Source organism: Pseudochaenichthys georgianus, chromosome 14, assembly GCF_902827115.2.
Source record: "Pseudochaenichthys georgianus chromosome 14, fPseGeo1.2, whole genome shotgun sequence".
NCBI lineage: Eukaryota > Metazoa > Chordata > Actinopteri > Perciformes > Channichthyidae > Pseudochaenichthys > Pseudochaenichthys georgianus.
This window is the reverse complement of record NC_047516.1, coordinates 8861394-8883757: the sequence shown is the minus strand read 5'-3', so window position 1 is coordinate 8883757 and position 22364 is coordinate 8861394. Positions and strand designations below refer to the sequence as shown.

Sequence of the window (22364 nt, the reverse complement as noted above, 5' to 3'; positions counted from 1 at the left end):
TCGGAGAACTGTTGATTTTCCATCTGCCAAACACAGCGAAAACAAGACTTAGGTTGAAAAGGATGATGAATATATCGTTTTAAAAATACAAAAAAACAAGACATTGTATAAACATGAAGAGTTTGTGAATCAGTATGAACTCTTCACAAATGGAACCGTCAAACTGGGTAACGCGACAAAGAGACACTCTGGAGATTACCTGCTGGAAGAATTTGGATCTAATGGTTCTTTACTGAAAATGTTGCAAGTGCATCTAGAAATACAAGGTAGGTAGAAAATAAGTTTAGAATGTTTTTAAGAGACAATTGTTAAATAACTTGGTAAATCTACACCAGTTATGGAATATATTTTGATCTTGGATAACATGCGTTAACATTTGCATTTTATACACTTTATTCAATTATCTTGTGATTTACTAATATGTGTGGACTAGGTACCTGTATACAAATCCTAAACTGTAGTTAGATATATAACTTAGGCAACAACACATCTACACTGACATACAAATATAATTAACTTAAAAAATGTAATGACTCAATTTTAACCTAAATGTGCTTATGCAAAATGGGATTGTGAACAAGAGTTGCAAAAGATACAATTGTGTTGTCACCATCGGGTTTTAGGCAATTATGTTTACAGTTTACATACAGCATTTTCAGATTGAAAAGAACATATTCTTTCTTTTAACAATACAAATAGGAATTGGTTCAGCTAATGACTTCACGGTTAAAAGAGTTGGTATTGGACTTTACTTAGCAACTTGTTCTGTAAATAAATGTATACGTTTCTTTCAGCTCCAGTGTCAAAGCCAGCTGTTTCTCAAATGTGTTTGTCACCAGAGCTGATGAACATCAGCTGCTTCTCTGAGGGAGACGAGGTCGAGTTCATGTTGACCTTGAACGGTCTTGTACTGATGCAGACCAGAGCTCACAGCCAGTCCCCGTCGGGCTACAGGACAGCAAACATGGAAGCAGTGGCTGATAGTTTAGCTATCCAAAGTGAAACAAGTGTTTCAAATGTGACCATCAGCATGCAGTGTCAGCAAACAGGAGACTTGGTGTGTCGTGTTTCAAACAACATTAGCCGAGATGAAACTATTATTCACCTGAAGAACTGCCAAGTGCCAAGGTAAAGTATTTTAAACGGATGATCGCTTTTTTTATTTCAACATCAGCTCATTACAAATATTTTATATTTGTTATAAATACAAAGAAAAAAGAAAATATATAGATAAAAAGAATCCACATACTTATAAATAATTTAACAAATAAATGAAGACACTGTTTTCCTACCGTGGCACGGGACTGCTTAGCTTTTCAATAGTAGAATTAAAGGAATAATAGTTTGTTTTTGCTTTCTGATATTATTCATACATCTCTTAAGTCGTCTAGGTGGTAGGCATCTACCTGGAATCGTCTTAACTGTTTGCCGTTTCATTATTTTGCAATCCTAATCTCATATCCATTGCTAATAAAAATGGTACTGTAGTTAAAATATCAGATGGAAGACAACAAGGCATATATTTGTATCCAATATATTTGGTTGGGAATTCTTAAATGAATGTTATTATAATATATCATCTGGTTTGATATCTGTTTTTTTCTAGATTGTGTTCCTTCCTTCCCTGTTGTGGTTTTGGCTGTGGCTGAGACTGCTATCACTTTCCTTCTTCTTCTTGTGGCTGTGTTTCTTTATGGAATAAAAAGGCATTACCTACCAAGACCCGCAACTCTTAATGATGGTAAGTATGTGTTTAACTGTTACCATAGCCTTTCTATATTCTAAATGATTTTTTTTTTGTAAAATGTAAAAAGATGACATGATGTTCTCTGTAACTACTGTATTTAACTTTAATTTAAGGTAAGCCTGAAGAAGAAATAGTCTACACAGAGGTGCGAATAATGAGGAATACAAGAGATTCTGGGCCCAACCAGTGTGCAACATGAGGATTTCCTAAAACAAGTGACAGCGCCATTTAAAATTCAAACTTAATCTTGATCAACCTGGCTGAGGCTGACAATAATTTCCATCTGCCGGTTTAAGTTTTTCATAAACTTGTCTATTGTATATAGGCTATATATATATATATATATATAACAAATCTAATTTCGTAATTACTACAATAAAATTGTGAGTTTAAATCAAAGTGTCATCAATTTACTTTTCAAACATTAACATGCTTCTATGTGATTTTTTCCCCCAGTTATTTGACTTGTAAATGTATCATGCAGAAGAAAATTCTCTGTAATATTTCTCAAAGTGTATTTTTACTTGTATTTTTTAAATAAATATTTACATAACTCAGATGACTTCCTCTATGTTTATTTTGTACAAACAATCTAACAGAATCGAAAGAGGATACTAAGTCTTCTGTAAGGTTTCCATGAAATGTCATGTCATCTTTAGAACTTTAGATCAGGCAACAATTTCCCAATTTATAATGGAACTTTTGGAGTGTATTGGAAGGAAGCATTAGCAATGCAAGTTTACTTTTTCTTCAGAAGATGAAGCCCTAACTGTTATGGTCATGAAAAAATACACGCTTAATTTGTCTTCACAATGTTCTATTTTAGAATGGCTACACATCCCCTTGCTCAAATTAATAAGACTATTGCTTAGCAGAACCAGGGGGCCTTCACAATTTAGCATGTGCAGCTATTGGCTGCTGAGCAGTGACGCCCTCATATTTAATGAGGGGGGAAGGGAGCCATAGAGTGACGTGTAAGTAGCTTGTTTGAGACAAGCGAGACCTGCGCAGACCTGCGCAGTTGCGATCAACGTCTTGCTAGTGCGTTGCATGATGGTTAGTCATTTGGTCCGACTTGCTCTGGAGGCTCGCCCACACTGTGGTCTGGTGTCGATTCTCCCACCAGACCACAGTGTAACCATCTCTTACATTTACATTGTTGCTATCACACATAGAGACACTGTTGTCACTGTGGCTGAAGCAGAGACTGATAATGGAAAAAGTTGTCCTAGGCTTTCAATCTGAAACTTAAAAACAAGAATAAGAACAAAACCGCTTTCTATACCTGTGTGTATGAACCATTTAGAGATGTAATAACAATGATTGCCTTACACAACTCAGTTTGAAACTAAAAAGTAACACTAGATGTAAATTGTTTAAAGGTGTAATTAACATATGAAAATCTAATTTCCTCAATCAGAAGAACAATCTGACGTTTATTTTCTTACCATTGACTTATCAGTCACTGTAAGCACACTGCAGGTAGGTATAGTCTAAAGTTCACATTATAGTGTCCCTTGAAAAGGACCACATATGCAATGTTCCATCGTCATCATGGAGATGGAATAATATAATCTCTTCTGTGACAGCAATAGATGATTGTATCATTTCAAAGGTAAATATAACTGTTCTGGAGTAAATAATACCTTTTGTGAGGTAGAATCTAAATGACATATTCATTTAAAACTTTGTCTGAAGGATGACCAATTACAGACTTTTTACACAGAGGTTGTGTTTCTTTCTGGCCTTCTAGAGAGAGCGGAGGACGACTCCTGACTTTTCCCTGTGTTTTTTTATATATCTGTTGTAATTTATTGTCTTTTATTGTGATTGTAGTAATGTGTTTTTATTATATGTACAGCACGTTGGCTCGACCAAAAATCGCTTTTAAATGTGCTTTATATATAAAACTTGATTTGATTTCTCTAACATGTTACAATACAAACTGTTCTGAAAATTCAGTCAGTGAGCTTGAAGTCTGAGTTGCAAGTATTGTAGTGATCATCACTGACCACATGGTAGAGCCATTGCCATAACTGAAGCATGAAGAGGAAATCACTTATCAGTCCAACTTAGGTAATGTCTTGTTCATTTTAGCATTGATGGTAATTTAAAAGTGTGAAGCAAAGCATTGCTTTCACCAAATGTAAAGAATGTTTTAAAAAGTAACCCTCTAATTTCTCATCAACTGAGAGACAGTTTGTATTCTTTACCATCCTAAAATCAAATTGAAACTTCATTCTGTTCATTGATCTCTGTATCACTATGTTGTATTGGTCAAGAATAAATGCCATCTAATTAATTTCTAAAACTGCATTTTTTTGTTGGCATTTATTGGAAAGTGATTTTATTTAAATCAATCATAATTAGAATGCCTGAATAAATAACCATAAATACATGTATTTAGCATGGCAGACAACAATGATATTTTATCATATCAAACTCACCACATTTGCCCCATTAGGAAATCTCTCATTCCTTCAGCTGGATGGAGGAGAGTGTATGTCATTCTAGGGCAGATGGAGTAACTAAGGGAGACAGAGGCAGGGGATGAAGGTTAAACAGGGTGTTACGGGAAAGTGATTGTTACCTTTGTGCAAGGTTCAATGTTAAACTACTCACTCTCACATCATTATTTACTCCTCACAACACACAGTAGAATAAACCACATCCTTCTACTCCTCTGGAGCATTGCAGCTCAAGAGGTGTGGAAGGATGTGGTTCCTCTGGGGCTTCAGTGTTTATGAATAGTAACTTCGTTCATTCACATGTTTTCTTTGCACCGTCCCTCAAAATGTGGCTCTTTAATGTCCTACTTTTCATAACAATTATAGACAGTGTGGAAAATTAGCACAATCCACATCACACATTGACTGACTTAATAGCCTTTATGAAAAAAGTGTTGTAACCACATTCAACTGTGACATTAAATAAAACACACTAAAACATTCAAATTAAAACTGAATCTTGATTTATTAACACACCTGATGATATCTCTCTGTGCCCCAAAGGTTTACCGTCATATCTGTGGTTGTGTGTTTCCAAAGAGGGATTCCCTGTTCATGTTCATCTCCACTCGACCATCTGTCTTTCCATAAACACTATATTATAAGATATGCCAAACCTCACCCACAGCCACAACATTTGAATCTTTACACTTGAGGCGTATGGAATAACACTTTCTATCCCTTCTGCTCTCCCCCCCCCCCCTTCTGTGTGTTTTATGGGGTAGCTGCAGGAGAAAGCAGAAGGGTTTCCCCCTCTGCCTGGCACCCCTGCTTTGAGAACATGTGGCCTGGGAATAATTGGGTTACAACTGCAGCCGTCCAATGAGTTGGCCTTGATTTGGAGAATGACTCCATTTACTTTTGTCTGACTGCCTGCTGCTTCCACAGCTGCAGCCTTTATCCTCCATTCAGACTCAGGGTTGTACTGTAGGTCTGGCATACAGCCAGATGAGAGAGTGGAACACAATCCGAGCATTAATATACTAACCCTCATTCAGAGGATAGCACAAGAAAACACAAAATGGTCCCACCTTATTTTAGTAAGATAAAATAAGATATATTTATTTCACTTAGACAGCTATTGTAGAAAAGGGCCACATCCTGAGCCTGAATGATTTACTATAATGTTACAATATTGCATGAATACAAACAAAATGTGTAACAGGGGCTATAATAACACAGTATCGATTACTCTGATTGGCTAAACACTCAAGCTTGTGCAAATAAACTTGACAATGCAAAATGGTTTGCTCTTAGACTTAGAGCACAAGTATTTCAATGCAGAATTAAAATGCATTGGTGGCCTTTTCTTGCACATGAAAGCTACACTATGTATCCTTGTAAGAACACCTTGTAATAAGAAAGCAACTTTACATTGCGATAAAGGTAATTGGCCATATTGCAACTCTAAAACACTGCACACAGTTTTATGGAATGCCATTTAATCCAAAATTAAATAAATAAATAAATACATAGCCTATATATATATATATATATATATATATATAAATATGCCTATGAAATAAATATGTATACATTTCCGTTTTTCCGTTTATTCCCTCGGTTCTTTAAGTGTATATTTTCCCATTTAATGCTTAAAAACATTGAACAGCGGCTGCACATGATGCTCTTTTGACCCCTATTTTCATTTTTTATTTCAGGCTCAAGCTCGGTGTCATTGTTTTGGCCAGCCTAAGGCGGTGAAGGTGTACCGTCTGATCACTAGCAACTATGAGAGGGAAATGCTAGATAAAGCTAGTCTGAAGCTCGGGCTGAACCGTGCCGTCCTGCAAAGCATGAGTGGCAACAACAACGGGGTGAGAAAAACAAAATCTGTCATATTTCTAGATGCCAAGTCATTTTTGGGTCAGTCGCTGTTGCAGTACGCGTAGTTTATTTTCTAAAAGAGTTTTCTAAATCCACTTGTTTTAAATGTCTCTCTGCGTCGCCTTTAGCCGGTCCAGCAGTTCTCCAAGAAGGAGATCGAGGACCTGCTGAGGAAAGGAGCCTACGCCGCCATCATGGACGAGAACGACGAAGGCAATCGCTTCTGCTAGGAGGACATCGACCAGATCCTGCAGCGAAGAGCCACCATCACCAGGTATGTTCTTAGCAGCACTAGCCACTTGCTCTTTGTGAGACACCAAGTTGGCCTACTTGGTTATTTGAAATGTAATATTGATTATGTAATAATTAAAACTAGGGATGGGTACCGAGCCTGTAAGGGAAACTTCTGTGTAGCAATGCAGTGGGAGTCACCGACTCAGGAAGGAGACACGGTAGAGCAGGAGCTTTGATGTCAAACACTGGAGGTGTATTTGGAGTTACGGCCGGAGGATTCACATCACAAGTCACAGCAGTCACGGTCTGACTGCACGGGTGGTTGCCACGTCAATTCTGGAGCGCCTCTCTCTTGCTAGCCCATTTAACTGGTTTCACAGAGAGTAATCAACATGTTTTGATAAGATAGCTTTAGACAGTTTGGGCACACTGAGTTACCTGCGTCCGCCACTTATGGCCTCGAATATGTCATACCCTGGAGTCCACAAACAACAAAGAAGGAAGTGTCCCAGTGCACCCACAACAAAGACCATCTGTGACCTAGTGTTGACCGGTCACAGAATGGGAACAATAACATTATGGCTGAAGCAGCCTATGTCCTTAAAGGAGATAAACAGACGTCAGGGTTGGTCCTGTACGTCATATCTAGGAGTCTAGGACAATTATTTCCCTAACAGAGCCCTGGTATTAAACGGGCCCCGGGGCTGAATTATTAAAGGCCGTGGTACCATTAAGGTCCAACGTTATCGATATTTTTATCGGTAGCCTACTGGAGACATTTAAAAAATAGATGTCATATGTATTATATCTACATAAACATTATATCGCAGTCTTACTGTCGCCAACTCCGTTTCTAATATGCAATAAGACTACAAAATGCATCCCTCCTCTCTTCCCCTCCTCCGGGACTTGACCCGGAAATCGATCAAGACACGCCATGTTGAAGGACGTCCCAATAGCTGAAATGCACACGGAGGAGTCGACGTGGGGTGAGGGAGGAGGGGTGCGGGAAGAGACGAAAGGGAGGATACACGCGAGCAGACTACGCGGAAGTGTTTTCACTACTAGCATATAAAAGCCCCGCCCCCACCTTCACAGCTGGTCGATTTCAAACCATTGCAACAGAGGAAAAACCGACCAACTGGAAGATGAGTGGAAAAGCGTCCCATAAATGTATAAGTGCTCACAGCTCCGTGGGAATTATTATGTGCAATTCATTTCTAAAAGGCTTTCACATTACTATAATTATATATTTATTTAAATGTAGGCTACATTTGACACCAAAACGGAACACAAAAGTAGGACCAACCAATCATACACTGAATTCCTTGAAGAGAAAGATTCATTCATTTAAATATTTAACAACAAATGGGCCGGTTCTAAGGGGTTATTCAGTTAAGCCCGATGAGAGGGGATACAGCTGTGCACATGTCATCATTAACACACGTCGTTTAAAAGTGACGTTTGAGTGAACGAGGCCATCCAATTAATACCTGAGGACTCCTCTGTCCTCGCGTCACCTCCTTGTGTCTCTCGCTCGCATCTTACGGAGGCGGAGCTAAGACGCAAGGAAGGGAAGCGAGTGAGGGAAAGGAGGAGTCGAGGAGGGGTATTGGGATGAGGCTAATGTCTTACCGGTGGTTGAAGGTCGGACAGAGCTTGCGTTGGAGTCTTCCAATAAAGATTAGCCTTCAAGTAAAATCCACAATTCTTAAACGATAACTAGTGTTGGGCGCTATTAGCTATCTAGCCTCACTTAAATCCTTAAATCGCCTTGTTTTGGTTCAAAGATGGCGGGGTGGGTGTTTGGAGCATGGTCTGGATCTGTGAGGACGTTAATTGACGTAATAATTAGCCCTGAAGACCACACACATCTTTCGACTATTTCCAGCATACGACCAATACACTTGTTAAGTTTGAGAGTTAGAAAGGAAAAGATACTGACTCAGTAACGCAGAACACATACCTGAGGACAGGTGAACTTAATAGTAGCCTAGCCTCAGGCGACCGGCTTTGCTATCATGTTACATATTGAAATCTACCACACAAACTCCGTTGACCACTTGACCTGCTAATAATATATGCTAATTCAGATTTGATATAATAATAATAATAATGATAATAATAGTACAAGTTATAATAATATTAATAAAAAAAGTACATATGAGAAGTAAAAAAATAATACTCATTATGTTATCATTTGTACCATGATGCCACCAGTTTGAATGGAAAATAGAAAGAATAAAAGTAAAATATTGTATTATTTGACTAAGATGGGTGGATGTTAGAGATTTGAAGGAGGGAGAAGTAGCCCTCTAATTAGCTGGCATATAGATAAATTGTTGCTCAAACACAATAATATGTTAAGAATGTACAAAATACAATAGACAATACATACATACAATATACAGCCTACATATCTGACATAGGTGGAGCCAACAACATACTTTCAAGGCTGCTTTGAAACAATAGGGGATGCACTTTGTTGAGCTTCCTTTAAATGTATTCAAGTGAAAGCTTGGGCGCTCTCAGGTTCGTCCTTGTTGTTGTGTGTTCATAGCAACCTCCCAACAATGCCTGACACACCGCAAATTAATGACATCAGAGGTCAAGTTGAAGCAGTTGATCAACCGATACCATCTGATTCTTTCTGTACAAGTCTCTTCCAATAATGTGAACTTCATCAGCCAAGGTTGTTTCCTCACTTCTTATCGGTAACTTCTCCACTAATCAAAACAACCCAAACCTCCTCCAGCTTTCCACTTGGAAATCCGTTGCTATTCATTTCAGCTGGAAATATGATGAAGCAGGGTCAAGGAACATTGTTATTGATGTGTCTTAATTCACTTTGGAGTGAGCAGTAGCCTATACTCTCTGTATAATTCTCAGGGTCACTCAAACAATAAAGACTCTTATCTCTCAATAAAAGATCCTTGGTCAGTGAAGTAGGTAAACACCCTGACACGCCCAGCTAAGAGGCACATAGAAGGGAAAATGTCTTACAGAATACAGTGTAAAGAATGTTACAAAAACTAATGAGCCTTGTGGTCACCACTGCCCAGGAATGAATAAAGAGGAAATGTATCCTGAGGCGAAATATAGTATACATTAGCAAAAACACTGCTTTATAATTGTTTTTCCTTTTTAAATATGTTCCCAATCAGTCGCAAAGAATTGCAAACCCATTATAATGTTTTTACGGTCATTACCCAGCTTAAATCGTCAAAAGCATAAAATGGTCAAGTAAACATCCAGTGCAAAACACAAAAGGCCCAGTGTAGTTCTATCCAAAAAGGGAACCCTTTTGTTCACAAATGGAACCTGCCAGAAAGTCTTGTGTCATTTGGATTACAGAGTAACGAGTCAGTGAATGAATACAGGTCCCCAAATGGTCTTGTGGTGCACAACAGGAATAAGATATTATGTATCTTAGTAGGCCAAATGGGATAGTCATTGACACAAGCCCACACAAGTTTAAAAGTGCATGCGAAAAACACTCCCCAAATATATGCGTTTTTATGTTAATAAATAGAAACATGTGCATGCTCAGAATTTTTAGGAAAACCCTCTGACATGCAATCACGGTTTCACCCACACACACATCCAACACACGCCTCTCTTAAGCCCTTGCCCATTGAAACCATGGAAATGCCAAGCAAACAAATGCTCTCATTTGGCAGGAAGGCAACGCGCTGGCTCCTGTCTATGGTAACTACTTTAGTAAGCTGCTGTGTCAGATGTATGATGGGACGCCATAAAGGCCTAATTTAAGGGTGGTGAGGTAACTGACATGGATTTTTTAGATGTAGATTTACTACTTTATAAGCAGTTTCAAAGGTAGCAAATGCATGTCAAAAACATTAAAGTGAAGGTTAACCTAATTCCCAACAGTAGCCCACTTTCATTATGATTCATAAAGATGTAGAGAATACTATGAGAGATGTGGTGGTAATCCGTTTTGTATATTGATCAACATAAACTGGTGAATGAAGTCAAGAAAATAATTTAACCTGATCATTGTCCCTTGAAACCATTACGCTAGCCAGTGATTTTACTTTGAAATGCCTGGGCTTAATATAAGAGGCGAGTAAAATGTAAATGATGGATAACCACTGCAATGCTTCCTACAGCCACAGCTATTTCCATGCTGTTTTGTCTAATTTTAGATGACAATGTGATCACTCACTCTATAATAGCCAACCCAGTCTCACGGCATTTCGTGTTAACCAACACGATTTTTAATCTATTGATTCGTGTTCACCAACACGATTTGTCCCTTTTTTTCGTGTTGCACAGCACGATTTTAAAAGCAATGTATTTCTACTGCCTGCAGCACGTCTTTTTCTCCGGTCGGGTCGAGGAAGACCGGAACCTGTGTGGTTCATAAAAACATGTTCTTACTCAATATCAAGCCACAGTTATTGCTTTTATTTGAAATCGTATAATTTCGGACTTTTGTTTCCGTCTGTGAGGAAAATAAATGAGGCTCAAAGCCTCAGAATACTGAAATCTGTATTTTTTTTTTTTTTTTTTTTGAAATTCTCTTTTTATTCAGCTTTTTACATGTTTACAGTCATAGATAATACAATATTCTCTGTAAGCCTTCTGTATTTAACAGTAAAATCACAAATCAAACGTGCATATTTGGGGATAATACAGATGCAGGCCTCACTGACCATCAAACATGCTATAACATATAGAAAGAACATAAACACGAACAGGGTTATGGGGTGTACCTGCAACTTATTCAAACAAGGGGGGCATAGAAATAAAAAATACTAAAAACAAAAATATATAAAAGTCCCTTCTAGACAAATGATGGTTGTATTTGTGTAACATATATTATTTATTTTTCCCATCTTGACAAAAACATTCCCTGTTGCAGTCTCAAAGCAAGGGTTATCCTTTCCATCTTAAAAATATCATACACAATGTCAATCCACTCATCCAAAGTAGGTTTTCCTGGTTTTAACCACATTCTGGTGATGGCCTTCTTGCAAGCAGCACTCAAGACTCGAAACAGATATCTATCTTCAGAGGAAAACATTTCTGGTGGTAAAGCACCCAAATATAACGATTCAAATTTAAATGGAATGTCTACCTGAAAAACTTTTTGTAAAACTCCATGAACCTGCTGCCAGAAAGGATTCAATGATGTGCAAGACCAGAATATATGAAAATGGTTTGCCATAAGGCATCCACTGAAAATGGTTTGCCATAAGGCATCCATGAAATCTGTATCTTTTAAAAAAAATGTTCCTTCTAATTTGTTATTCTTTTCAAAATAACACACTGTTATTTACTCACCAATAACACTCGTTTATCCTTGCTTTTATTTATTGGTTTAATTCCATAATCGCGGGTTTTTTTGGCGTCCGTCAGGAACTGAATTTCAAAATAAAAATAACCGGAAACAGACGTAGGCATTTCGAGCGATTACCCAAGATCCTCAGCTATGGTTTTAAGCTCGCTTATTGGATGTTTTAGCCGCAATGCATGCTGGGATTTGGTGTTTATATGATATGAAATCCGGAAAACATTTTAAAAGAATAAAATAATACTTAATTCCGAGTGCTCTTGCTTTTCTCTTTGAAAGTCATCACATAACGGCATTGTAATACACGGTTCGGCTGCATTGTATATTACAGATCTGCCGTAGTTCTTTATTTATAGAGCCCTGATGAGAAGACCTTTGGAAAAACTGAGAAAATGCCGCCGAAACTGAATACTTGACGTGGATCATAAATATATTCAACAATTAAACAACATCTTCAATTTCTCTTCACACAATACGTCTCCTTGCAGTATCAACACTAATTCGGCTGACTTCTACATTTGATCTAATTCATAGATAGGTTATATTTACACCATAACGGTGCACAGCTGATATAAAAGGACTGTAGTTTTTAAAGATATTACTGATTTTCTTTGAATCTAAGAATGTAAATACTGAGTCTGAAATAGTATAGCAATATGTTGTAAAATGATGTGAAAGCATGAATAAAACGTGTCCTACACTAATAATACAAAGTTATTATGGCTGTGTGTACCTTGTGTGCACCGCCTAGTGGTTAAAGCACGTTATTGAATTATTGTTTTTATGTGTTATAATATAACACATAAAAACAATAATGTACTCTTAATATTTTTTTCATCATATATTATTTGAATATTTGAATAAAAATATGAAGAGTACATACTTTCATAGGGGGAAAGTAGAAGGTCTGTGATAGAAATATAGAATATAAAAAATCAAGAAGATACTATAAGTGATCTCTACAATAAAACAGTTTAGTGCAGGATGTACACAGATATTAATAGGAGGAGGTGCAAAACAGAAAAACGAATTAACCTTTATTTAAACATTAAATAACAGATTAAGGTCTTCTTTTAAATAAGAAAAACACTTTGGGGGTATCTATCTACAGATAAATATTAAGCCTGACAAAGTACTTAACGTCTAATATATTGCTTTCCTGCAATGTTAACTATGTTGAAGCACTTATTTTAACTGATATTATACATATGAATTATACTCTTATGTATGTAGATAGAATAAGAAATGTGCAGAATATGACAGTTTAATGGTGGAGGTACACACACATGATAGATGTCTTGTAATGCACTGTTGAGGAACCTGTGACCCAAGTGTTTCATTCATTGCATAACTACACCGTAGTTGTGTATATGATATGTCAATAAACCTTTGAAAATCTTGAAAGGGATGTGCAAAATAGCCATAATATACAGTCTTTAATTAACTATTAGTAGAGAATAACGAGTAATGAATATACTTTATTACTTGTTTCCATTCATGTCAATTGCAGATACATGTTTAGTCTTCTCAAGCACCAACTATCAAATATCTCTCCTGATTGTTGGCACTTGACAATCACCTTACCTGAATTTTACTCAGGTCACGTGTAACTAAAGTCTGATTTAAGGGTTGTTTATATTTCACATAATTAATCAGAATCTGCAAAGTAACTCAAATAAATGCAGTGGAGTAAAAATACCAGGTTAACCTCTGAATTGTCGTGGAGTAGAATTACAAAGTAACAATGAGCTGTCATGTGGGTATTGGGGGCGTCGGCCAGTTTGTCCTCTGGGTACCATCCCCAAACCAATGGCCAGACGGAGCGGGCAAATCAGGACCTGGGAACGGCTCTTCGTTGTGTTGCCTCTCGAAACCCAGCCTCATGGTCTCTTCATCTGCCATAGGTTGAGTACGCCCACAACTCCCTGGTGTGCTCTGCCACAGGTATGTCACCCTTTACGGCTTCCAACCTCCCCTTTTCCCGGTTCAAGAGAGAGAGGTGGCAGTTCCCTCAGTACAGGGGCATCTTCGGCGAGCCCGCAGAGTCTGGCGTGAAGCCCGTGCAGCTCTTACCCGCACCTCCGCCCGGAACCAGAGGATGGCGGATCGTCATCAACGACCAGCTCCGGATTACCAACCGGGCCAGAAGGTTTGGCTTTCCTCCCGTGACATCCCTCTTCAAACGGATTCTCGGAAACTCACTCCCAGGTACATTGGACCTTATGAGATAGAACGGGTCATCAATCCTAGTGTGGTTAGGCTTAAGTTGCCTCTTGCCTTGAAGGTGCACCCCACTTTTCATGTGTCACTCCTTAAGAGAGTTTCCTGCAGCCCTCTTTGCCCTCCAACCAAACCCCCTCCACCCACCCGGCTCATCGACAACCACCCGGCCTTCACTGTACGGAGGTTGCTGAAGGTTCGAAGGTGGGGCCGTGGATACCAGTATTTAGTGGATTGGGTGGGGTATGGGCCAGAGGAGCGACAATGGGTTTCTCGCTCGCTGATTTTGGACCCAAAACTCTTGAGAGACTTTTATGTCCGTTTCCCGGATAGTCCTGGTAGGCCGCCAGGAGGCGTCCTTTGAGCGGGGGGTACTGTTATGTTTTGCATGGGGCTTTTGTTGTTTTTGTGTTTAACTTGTTGTGTGCTCCTTTTACCCCTCACTACTCTGTCTTTCTGTCTCTGCAGGGCTGGTGTGTGACAGGGGGGCGTGGCTGGTTACTCCTGGCTGCAGATGAGGCACACCTGTCCCCACTCACTTGATTACCTGCTCTTTAAGAGCTTGGCCCTCACCTCACTTCTCTGCCAGAGTTTTTTTCATGCTGTCCCGCGGTCCGGAGTGCCTTTCTGCAGCCTGGAGTCTGTTGTAGTTGATTATGGAGTTCTTTTGAGTTTTGGTCGGAAACGTTTTCCCGCAGCTTTGTTTTTGGTCTACTACGGCCAGCCAAGCTCCCTGTCGTCAGTACCTGCCTTGGATTACCTTGTTTATTAAACCTTTTTGAAACTTTATTTTTTGTCAGTCTCTGCTTTGGGGTCCCAGTAGTATCTAAACGTCACAATATCTCTCCTGATTGTTGGCACTTGACAATCACCTTCCCTGAATTTTACTCAGGTGTAACTAAAGTCTGATTAAAGGGTTGTTTATATTTCACATCATTAATCAGAATCTGCAAAGTAACTCAAATAAATGCAGTGAAGTAAAAATACCAAGTTAACCTCTGAATTGTTGTGGAGTAGAATTACAAAGTAACAATGAGCTGTCATGTGGGTATATATTAATGCTGCGCATTATGGACACAAGCAATTTTCACCCATTTATTAATTATATGTTTTACATTTGATAACACCAATGTGTTTAATACTGGCAACTTCTAATTGTGGGAAAAACGAAAACGTTCAGTAGAGACGTCAGAACATTTTGCGAAACACAATAGCCAGCATGTGTAGTTCTGGGGGGGCGTTCGATTCCAGTTTTGGATAGTCTGGCGTGGTTTCATTCCATTTCACACAGCTGTTTGACGCTCTGCGTAACCTTACGGGGACTGTAGTCCTAAACGATAGCTGGGGATTATGGGTAGTGTAGTGTCTTCGGGCCATCCTAAACTCAGAAATGTTGACAATCGCAATGATGCTCGACATGTCCCTTATAGGCCTACGTCTGTTTCCGGTTATTTTTATTTTGAAATTCAGTTCCTGACGGACGCCAAAAAAGCCAGAGATTATGGAATTAAACCAATAAATAAAAGCAAGGATAATTGTGTGTTATTGGTGTGTAAATAACAGTGTGTTATTTTGAAAAGAATAACGAATTAGAAGGAAACAAATATTTAAAAATACAGATTTCCGTATTCTGAGGCTCTGAGCCCCATTTATTTTCCTCACAGACGGAAACAAAAGTCCGAAATTATACGATTTAAAATAAAAGCAATAATTGTGGCTTGATATTGAGTAAGAACATGTTTTTATGAACCACACAGCTTCCGGTCTTCCACGACCCGACCGGAGAAAAAGACGTGCTGCAGGCAGTAGAAATACATTGCTTTTAAAATCGTGCTGTGTAACACAAAAAAAAGGGACAAATCGTGTTGGTGAACACGAATCAATAGATTAAAAATCGTGTTGGTGAACACGAAATGCCGTGAGACTGGGTTGTAATAGCACAGACCGAGATAAATGGCATGTGCTAAGGATAGTAGCATACTATTATTGGCTATTTGAAGCATTTTTCTGCCCTATTATGAGCCTCAAGTAGCTGTTTTGATGTCTGGTTTTAGCTTTTTTCGATAGCCAAGTCAACACAGAGGACCATTTTTATGTTCCTGTTTGACTCATTCTCTCATAGTTGAGGCAGCTTGACTCGATGATTAGGAACAAAAATGAGACACAACAATTACACTCTAATTTTCAGTAATCAGACCAATGTCAGTGGTTCTTAGTAAATTGCATGGTCTCCCAGTACTTTTGAATCTTTTTGTTTTCCTGTCTTTCTTTAGGTTTTTAAACAGAAATATTGAACCTGAAAAAGTTGAATCCTACCCTATTTTACTCTTAGGTTATCACATTTGAACTAACAACTTATATGTTAATAATAACTAATTCATTTTAGGTTTTTTTATTTATTATATAGAGTTGGACACCGGCACCTGCATATACTGAAGTCTCTCTCCCAAAACCAATCTTGAATCAATTGATTACCATGCATTCAAAAATGCAATGAGGGTTTATATTGCATTGGAACATATATGCCTACATATATCTGTTCTCTTAACTCAAGTTAGAGTCGTTGCAACACTGATCATTTGCCATCCTTGAACATCACAACTCAGATGTGTTCCCTTCTGCTTGCTTGAATGGTTAGCACTTTATTCAATTGAGTCAATAAATCCCATGCATATCAGCTTCCCTTTGGTATTGTAAAGTGTTGTATTATACGGATAAATCACCTTTTGAAGTGAATATGACTTGAGGGGGGAAGACAGACACAATAAGATGTTCTGTTCTTCTTCTCCAGAACATCAATCACGCAGTGAGTCGGTGCATCTGGACCACAGATCTTTTCTTCCATTCATCTGCATCTATAGCCAAGGATCTGAGCCGGACGGAATAAAAACTTCAAACTAACGTAGTATGCTGAATTTTGTTAAAATTGTCATGTCAATTGTTAAATCGTGTCCTATTTTCTACAGCTGAAAATATTTCATCTTCCACATACAATCTTGTTTGACCACAATATTTGTCCTTAACTGTTTTTCTGTGTTTTTGATTTGCATGGTAATTCACCTAACGATAAAATTGTATTGACTATTGACCGGATGAGTACTACAACGCTCTTGTCACTGGTATTCCTAACCTATGATCTGATCCTTCATCCTAGACCGACAGTTATACATTATACAGTTTTGAGTAATTTTATATCACTATGAATGAACCCAGTTTGGCCTGATTTAAACATCAATCCCATCAGTATCTTTGAGCAATTTCACCGGAGACACAAGAGCATACTGTGCAATCTAATAGTTCCTCCTCTAAGATATTTCTCCTGGTGGGATGGGATAATATCTGAAATAACATTAAGATGAGGTAACATTAAACCTCTGCCCTGAAAGTAATAAATATTAATAACAACCTGTTGGCTGCCAGCTCCTCAGGGCACAAACTACAATGGCAACATTATTATTCTATACAAGATAAGCTAGTTTCATTTAACCTGTGACTACCCAAAGTGACATAAATAGCACTTTAACATTTTTGATGGAAACGCACTTTAAAGGTGATTTAATGGACTTCTTCGAGTTTGGCCACTCAACCCGGGCCTCCATGGTTCAAGTGAGGCTCAACACATTTTTACTCCAAGTAGGTTAAGGAGTTACCCAGCTGCAAATATTACATTTGTGTGGTAAATTGGAAGAAGAACATGAAATCTTCACTCTGCGATGCACATTAATCAGATTTTAAGACCCAGGTTTGAGTCATGAATCTGAATTTGGAGATGAGCTTATTTTTGCGAGAGACATGATGTAGCTGCATGCTTTCATTGGGGCGGTCTGAAGAAACCCCCGCACATCTGTGGGTGGATCGAACATTATGTCATAATAACACAACTATAATTACACTATCCCTATCATTTACTGTGGACTTAGTGTATGTGAGTGGATGTTTTTGGTCTTCGCACTTAACTTCTTTTTATGAACTGTTCACATTGTGGTTTGTGACTTTGAAAAACACACTTTTCATCATCTTTTATGTACTTAGTTCACAACCTCATGCCTCTGATGTCAATTCATCCTGTATACATATTCTAAGTAATCCCATTATAAAGCCAGTTTATCTTTACCACCAAAGACATTAATTTCTGTGCCTTCTTCTTTAATTAAAACAATCAATAACTATACATTTGGCCCTATAATATGAATACAACAATGACACCATTCCCTTACATTTACTTTGTGGTATTTAAGAGTAACAATGTCAGCAAAGACTGACAGTGTATGGCCAAAGCCAACAATAATAACTCTGGTAAAAAAAAAGGGCCCACCTCCTTCTGTCTGCTTGACAGAATAATGACTCTTTTTCCTCTATACTTGGACTTCCAGACGATTTTATCTCCAGTGTGTCTGCTTTATTAGGTCCAGACTGAGCTGTTAGAGAAATAAAGACCTTTTCCACTAGGTTAAAGATGTCTGAGCATGATGAGAGACACAAAAGAGAAAGAAAGCGAAAGAAAGAGCAAGACAAAAATAGACTTGGCAACATTGTCCTGTAGTACCGACCGCTGAGGAACTTTTCATACAGTCACTATGGTATCCGCTGAAACACAAAGCTACTTCATGTTGTCAGGGTAGAAAGAGGTAAAGTAACGTGTGTGAATGAGTGTGCTTTAGTTGTGTCATTGAAAATAGTTTAAAAGTACAGACAGAAAAAGAGAGAAGAGACTTTGTCTAAATGACAGGGACTGAGTTTCTCTGGCTTACTGGAGGGGATCAAACTAGTCTTTAATTGTATTAGTAGTACTGCTCAAAGTTCAAATCCCCATTAATTCATTATTTGAAAACAACTCATAGTTCTTGAGAAATTGCTTTCGAACATATGGAACCCTTTCTAGAGCAGCAAGTGGCCAACCATATTTTTAATAAAATAGTTAATGTGAAACTTGATGTTCGCAACCTACAGGCTACTCATCATATATGGTACAATGTTTTATTTTGTACCATGATTTGATATAAAATGTTGTTGGAGTATGAATACAGTATGCATCAAAGAAAGAAAAAACACTTGTAATTTATTGTGTTTTAATTCTTGTTTTTGTGTCAAATTCATTCAGATTCACAGGCAGAAAGGATGAAAAGAAACACAGCTTGGACGGACAAGATAAGTCTGGTACTTGATATCATTTAAATTGGTTAAGTAAAAAAAAAACAATTGTTTTTAGTTGTTTAAAAAAAATCCATCCATAGATTTGGTGTAATCACTTTCAGTTCAGTTTACCTAATTCTGAATCCGGACTTGGTGAAAGCAGACATGCCTCTTCGACACAAACCATCTGTTTTCTTTTTATGTCCACTTTCATTCAAACGGACGTCTGAATAATAATAATACATTCTGTAGCAATGTGGTGATGGAGGGCCACTTTGGCCTTCATACTCTTCTGTGTAACCAAAATACCTCAGACGGGACTCCATTGCTGCCTTATGTTTAATTTATGTTCTGTACATCAACAATGTCACCATGAATAAATATTGACTGAATAAAAGTCTTCGTACGGATCGACAATAACTCCTTTTCCAAAACCAGCTTACACCATGTCAGTTCTTGTTTGTGCATCTTCAGCCATGAAGATGTAATCACAAACACAAATGTTGTCAACACAGTTTCCAAGTACATCATATTTCTTCAAAGCATAATGGACTTTTGACATGTTGTACTCTCACATGAAACTGTTTGGTCACAGTTCAATGTAAGCAGATAAAATATCAAGTTGAATCAGCTAAAATAAACTAGAAATTGCTCGCAAAGTGCAGTCCTCTGCCAAGGCAGCACAAACAACATAAATGTGACATTACTCTTTTGTAGAAGCAGAAAATATATTGATTTGTAAAATCAAAAATATTGATGTGCAACATATGATACATTTGTCCAATCAAGCTTGTTTGTGAGAAACTCAAAAAAGGGTTTGAAGTTAATATCTTGTGCTTGGCCCGTGTTCTTACATTCCACCATATTTATTTAAAGTGGACCTATTATGCTATATTTGAAAAATATATTGTAGGGCCATACCTATACAAAACATGTCTGTGAAGTTTTTTGCTTAAAATACCAAACATATCACCCATTGTAGCCATGCCTCATACTGCTCATACCCCTCTATTCCAGTCCTGTTCCAAAAAGGCTGATTCTGCTTTAAAGGGAACGGCTGCTGCTAGACACGCCCCTTTGTAGCGTCATGCAGCTTTCCCCTGCTAAGAGAGTTTTCTACCGGGAGAAACTCAGCTAAACGCTGCAGTGATTAAATGCCATCTTATGTTCCCAATCACTTCAAGCATTATTTCTGAAACAGTATGGAGCTCAAACCTTTCTCTCTCGCAGGGTTTACCACAAGGACATTACGTTACACATATTCTCTCCAGTAGCCTACAGCGTTAGCGCCATGGTTAGCTCTGAGTGTTGCATGCTTGCTAATGTAAACACACAGCATATTACTCCCAAAACACGCCGCGCATTGTTTCTGATACAGCACATAGCTTGACATGTTCTTTCTTAAGTTTTTACCGCTAGAACAGTGCCATTATATGTATTATATATAACGACTTTACTCTAAGTGCCTCCTGCAGACATCCTGCTGAATACACAGACACACAGCTGCGAGAGGGGATTCAGCTACTGTAGAGACGACTGTATACAGAGACGATAGGTTGGGACGTGTCACGTGTGCCGGATGTCTCCAATGACGTAATAGGAGCCAAAATTCTGGATCTGTTTGTTCGCACCTCCGGTTTTAATTTTTTTTAGAGATGTGGGTACGGAGGAAAAGAGAGAGGGTTTTGTTTTCTGACACTTTGTGAGTTCCCTGACACACCGGGGACACATATCTATGTATAAAATACATCAAAACGTGCATTTTGCATAATAGGTCCACTTTAAATATGTCATCACAATTTAAAATTATCCTGCTTAAAGTGGACCTATCATGCTATATTTGAATAATATAATATAGGGCCATACCTATATAAAACATGTCTGTGAAGTTTTTTTTTCAAAATACCAAACAGATCATGCATTTTAGCCATGCCTCATTTTGCTCTATTTGCTCTTTTCCAGCCCTGTTTTGCAAGGGCTGATTCTGTGAGAAGTCTTCTTCGCTGCTTTTGTGGCAGACTACAGCGCCACTTACAGGCCTGGCATACGTACTACTAACCCAGTCTCACGGCATTTTGTGTTATAGTCACGACATTTAATCTATGGATTCGTGTTCACCAACACGATTTTCCCCTTTTTTTCGTGTCACACAGAACGATTTTAAAAGCAATGGAGCAATTGGTAGTGTGTTTCGTGCCTGCAGCACATCTTTTTGTCCGTTCGGATCTTGGAAGACCGGAAGCTGTGGGGTTCATAAAAACATGTTCTTACTCAATATCAAGCCACGATTATTTTTTGTATTTTCTTTTTTTAATCGTATGTCGGACTTTTTTTGTCGGCTGTGAGGAAAATAAATGGGGCTCAGAGCCTCAGAATACTGAAATCTGTATTTTTTTAAATCTTTTTTTCCTTCTAATTTGTTATTATTTTCTAAATAACACACTGTTATTTACTCAACAATAACACAATTATCCTTGTTTTTATTTATTTGATTAATTCCATAATCTCAAGCTTTTCTGGTGTCCATCAGGAACTGAATTTCAAAATAAAAATAACCGGAAATAGACGTAGGCCTATAAGGGACGTTTCGAGCATCATTGCGATACTTAGCCACTGAACTGATTACCCAAGATCCTCAGCTATGGTTTAAGCTAGCTGATTGGATGTTTTTGCCACAATGCATGTAGGGATATGGTGTTAATGCGATATGAAATTTGAAAAACATTTCTGAGTTTAGGATGGCCGAAGACACTACACAACCCATAATTCCCAGCTATCGTTTAGGTCTACTGTCCCAGTGATTAATCTATAAACTCTGGGATTGGATGTTGGAGTGGCAGTGCGCAAAGGTTACGCTGAGCGTCAAACAGCTGTTTGAAATGGAACGAAACCACGCCAGACTATCCAAAACTGAAATCGAACACCCCCCCAGAACTACACATGCTGGCTATTATGTTTCGCAAAATGTTCTATGGGACGTCTCGACTGAACGTTTTCGTTTTTCCCATAATTAGAAGTTACCAGTATTAAACACATTGGTGTTATCAAATGTAAAACATATAATTAATAAATGGGTGAAAATCGCTTGTGTCCATAATGCGCAGCATTAATATATACCCACATGACAGCTCATTGTTACTTTGTAATTCTACTCCACAACAATTCAGAGGTTAACTTGGTATTTTTACTTCACTGCATTTATTTGAGTTACTTTGCAGATTCTGATTAATGATGTGAAATATAAACAACCCTTTAATCAGACTTTAGTTACACCTGAGTAAAATTCAGGGAAGGTGATTGTCAAGTGCCAACAATCAGGAGAGATATTGTGACGTTTAGATACTACTGGGACCCCAAAGCAGAGACTGCCAAAAAATAA

General features: G+C 38.2%; 1 protein-coding gene across 4 annotated transcripts; it reads left to right on the top strand.

Annotated features, from left to right (window-relative positions):
- Window positions 1-938: 938 nt before the first annotated feature.
- Window positions 939-18993, top strand: LOC117458956 (chromodomain-helicase-DNA-binding protein 8-like). 4 transcript variants are annotated; one of them, XM_071205453.1, is made up of 5 exons: window positions 939-1128; window positions 1607-1741; window positions 5916-6071; window positions 6210-6355; window positions 18954-18993. In XM_071205453.1, exons 2-4 carry the CDS (start codon window positions 1736-1738, stop codon window positions 6309-6311), a joined length of 264 nt encoding a protein of 87 aa, XP_071061554.1. In that variant the 5' UTR covers window positions 939-1128; window positions 1607-1735; the 3' UTR covers window positions 6312-6355; window positions 18954-18993. The 4 variants fall into 4 exon arrangements, 3 of the variants coding, with proteins under 3 accessions (XP_071061554.1, XP_033955614.1, XP_071061553.1); XM_034099723.2 differs by lacking the exon at window positions 18954-18993 and adding an exon at window positions 14321-14592; XR_011644360.1 differs by lacking the exons at window positions 5916-6071; window positions 6210-6355; window positions 18954-18993 and adding an exon at window positions 1861-2304.
- Window positions 18994-22364: the final 3371 nt, after the last annotated feature.

Excerpts from the sequence above, each read along its gene's own strand:
- LOC117458956 (XM_071205452.1), top strand. The coding sequence starts at position 9,979 with ATGCTCTCATTTGGCAGGAAGGCAACGCGCTGGCTCCTGTCTATG. Across the intron at positions 10,024-13,536 it reads CGCGCTGGCTCCTGTCTATG|GTTGAGTACGCCCACAACTC; the intron begins GTAACTACTTTA and ends CATCTGCCATAG. Across the intron at positions 13,841-14,320 it reads TCTCGGAAACTCACTCCCAG|GGCTGGTGTGTGACAGGGGG; the intron begins GTACATTGGACC and ends CTGTCTCTGCAG.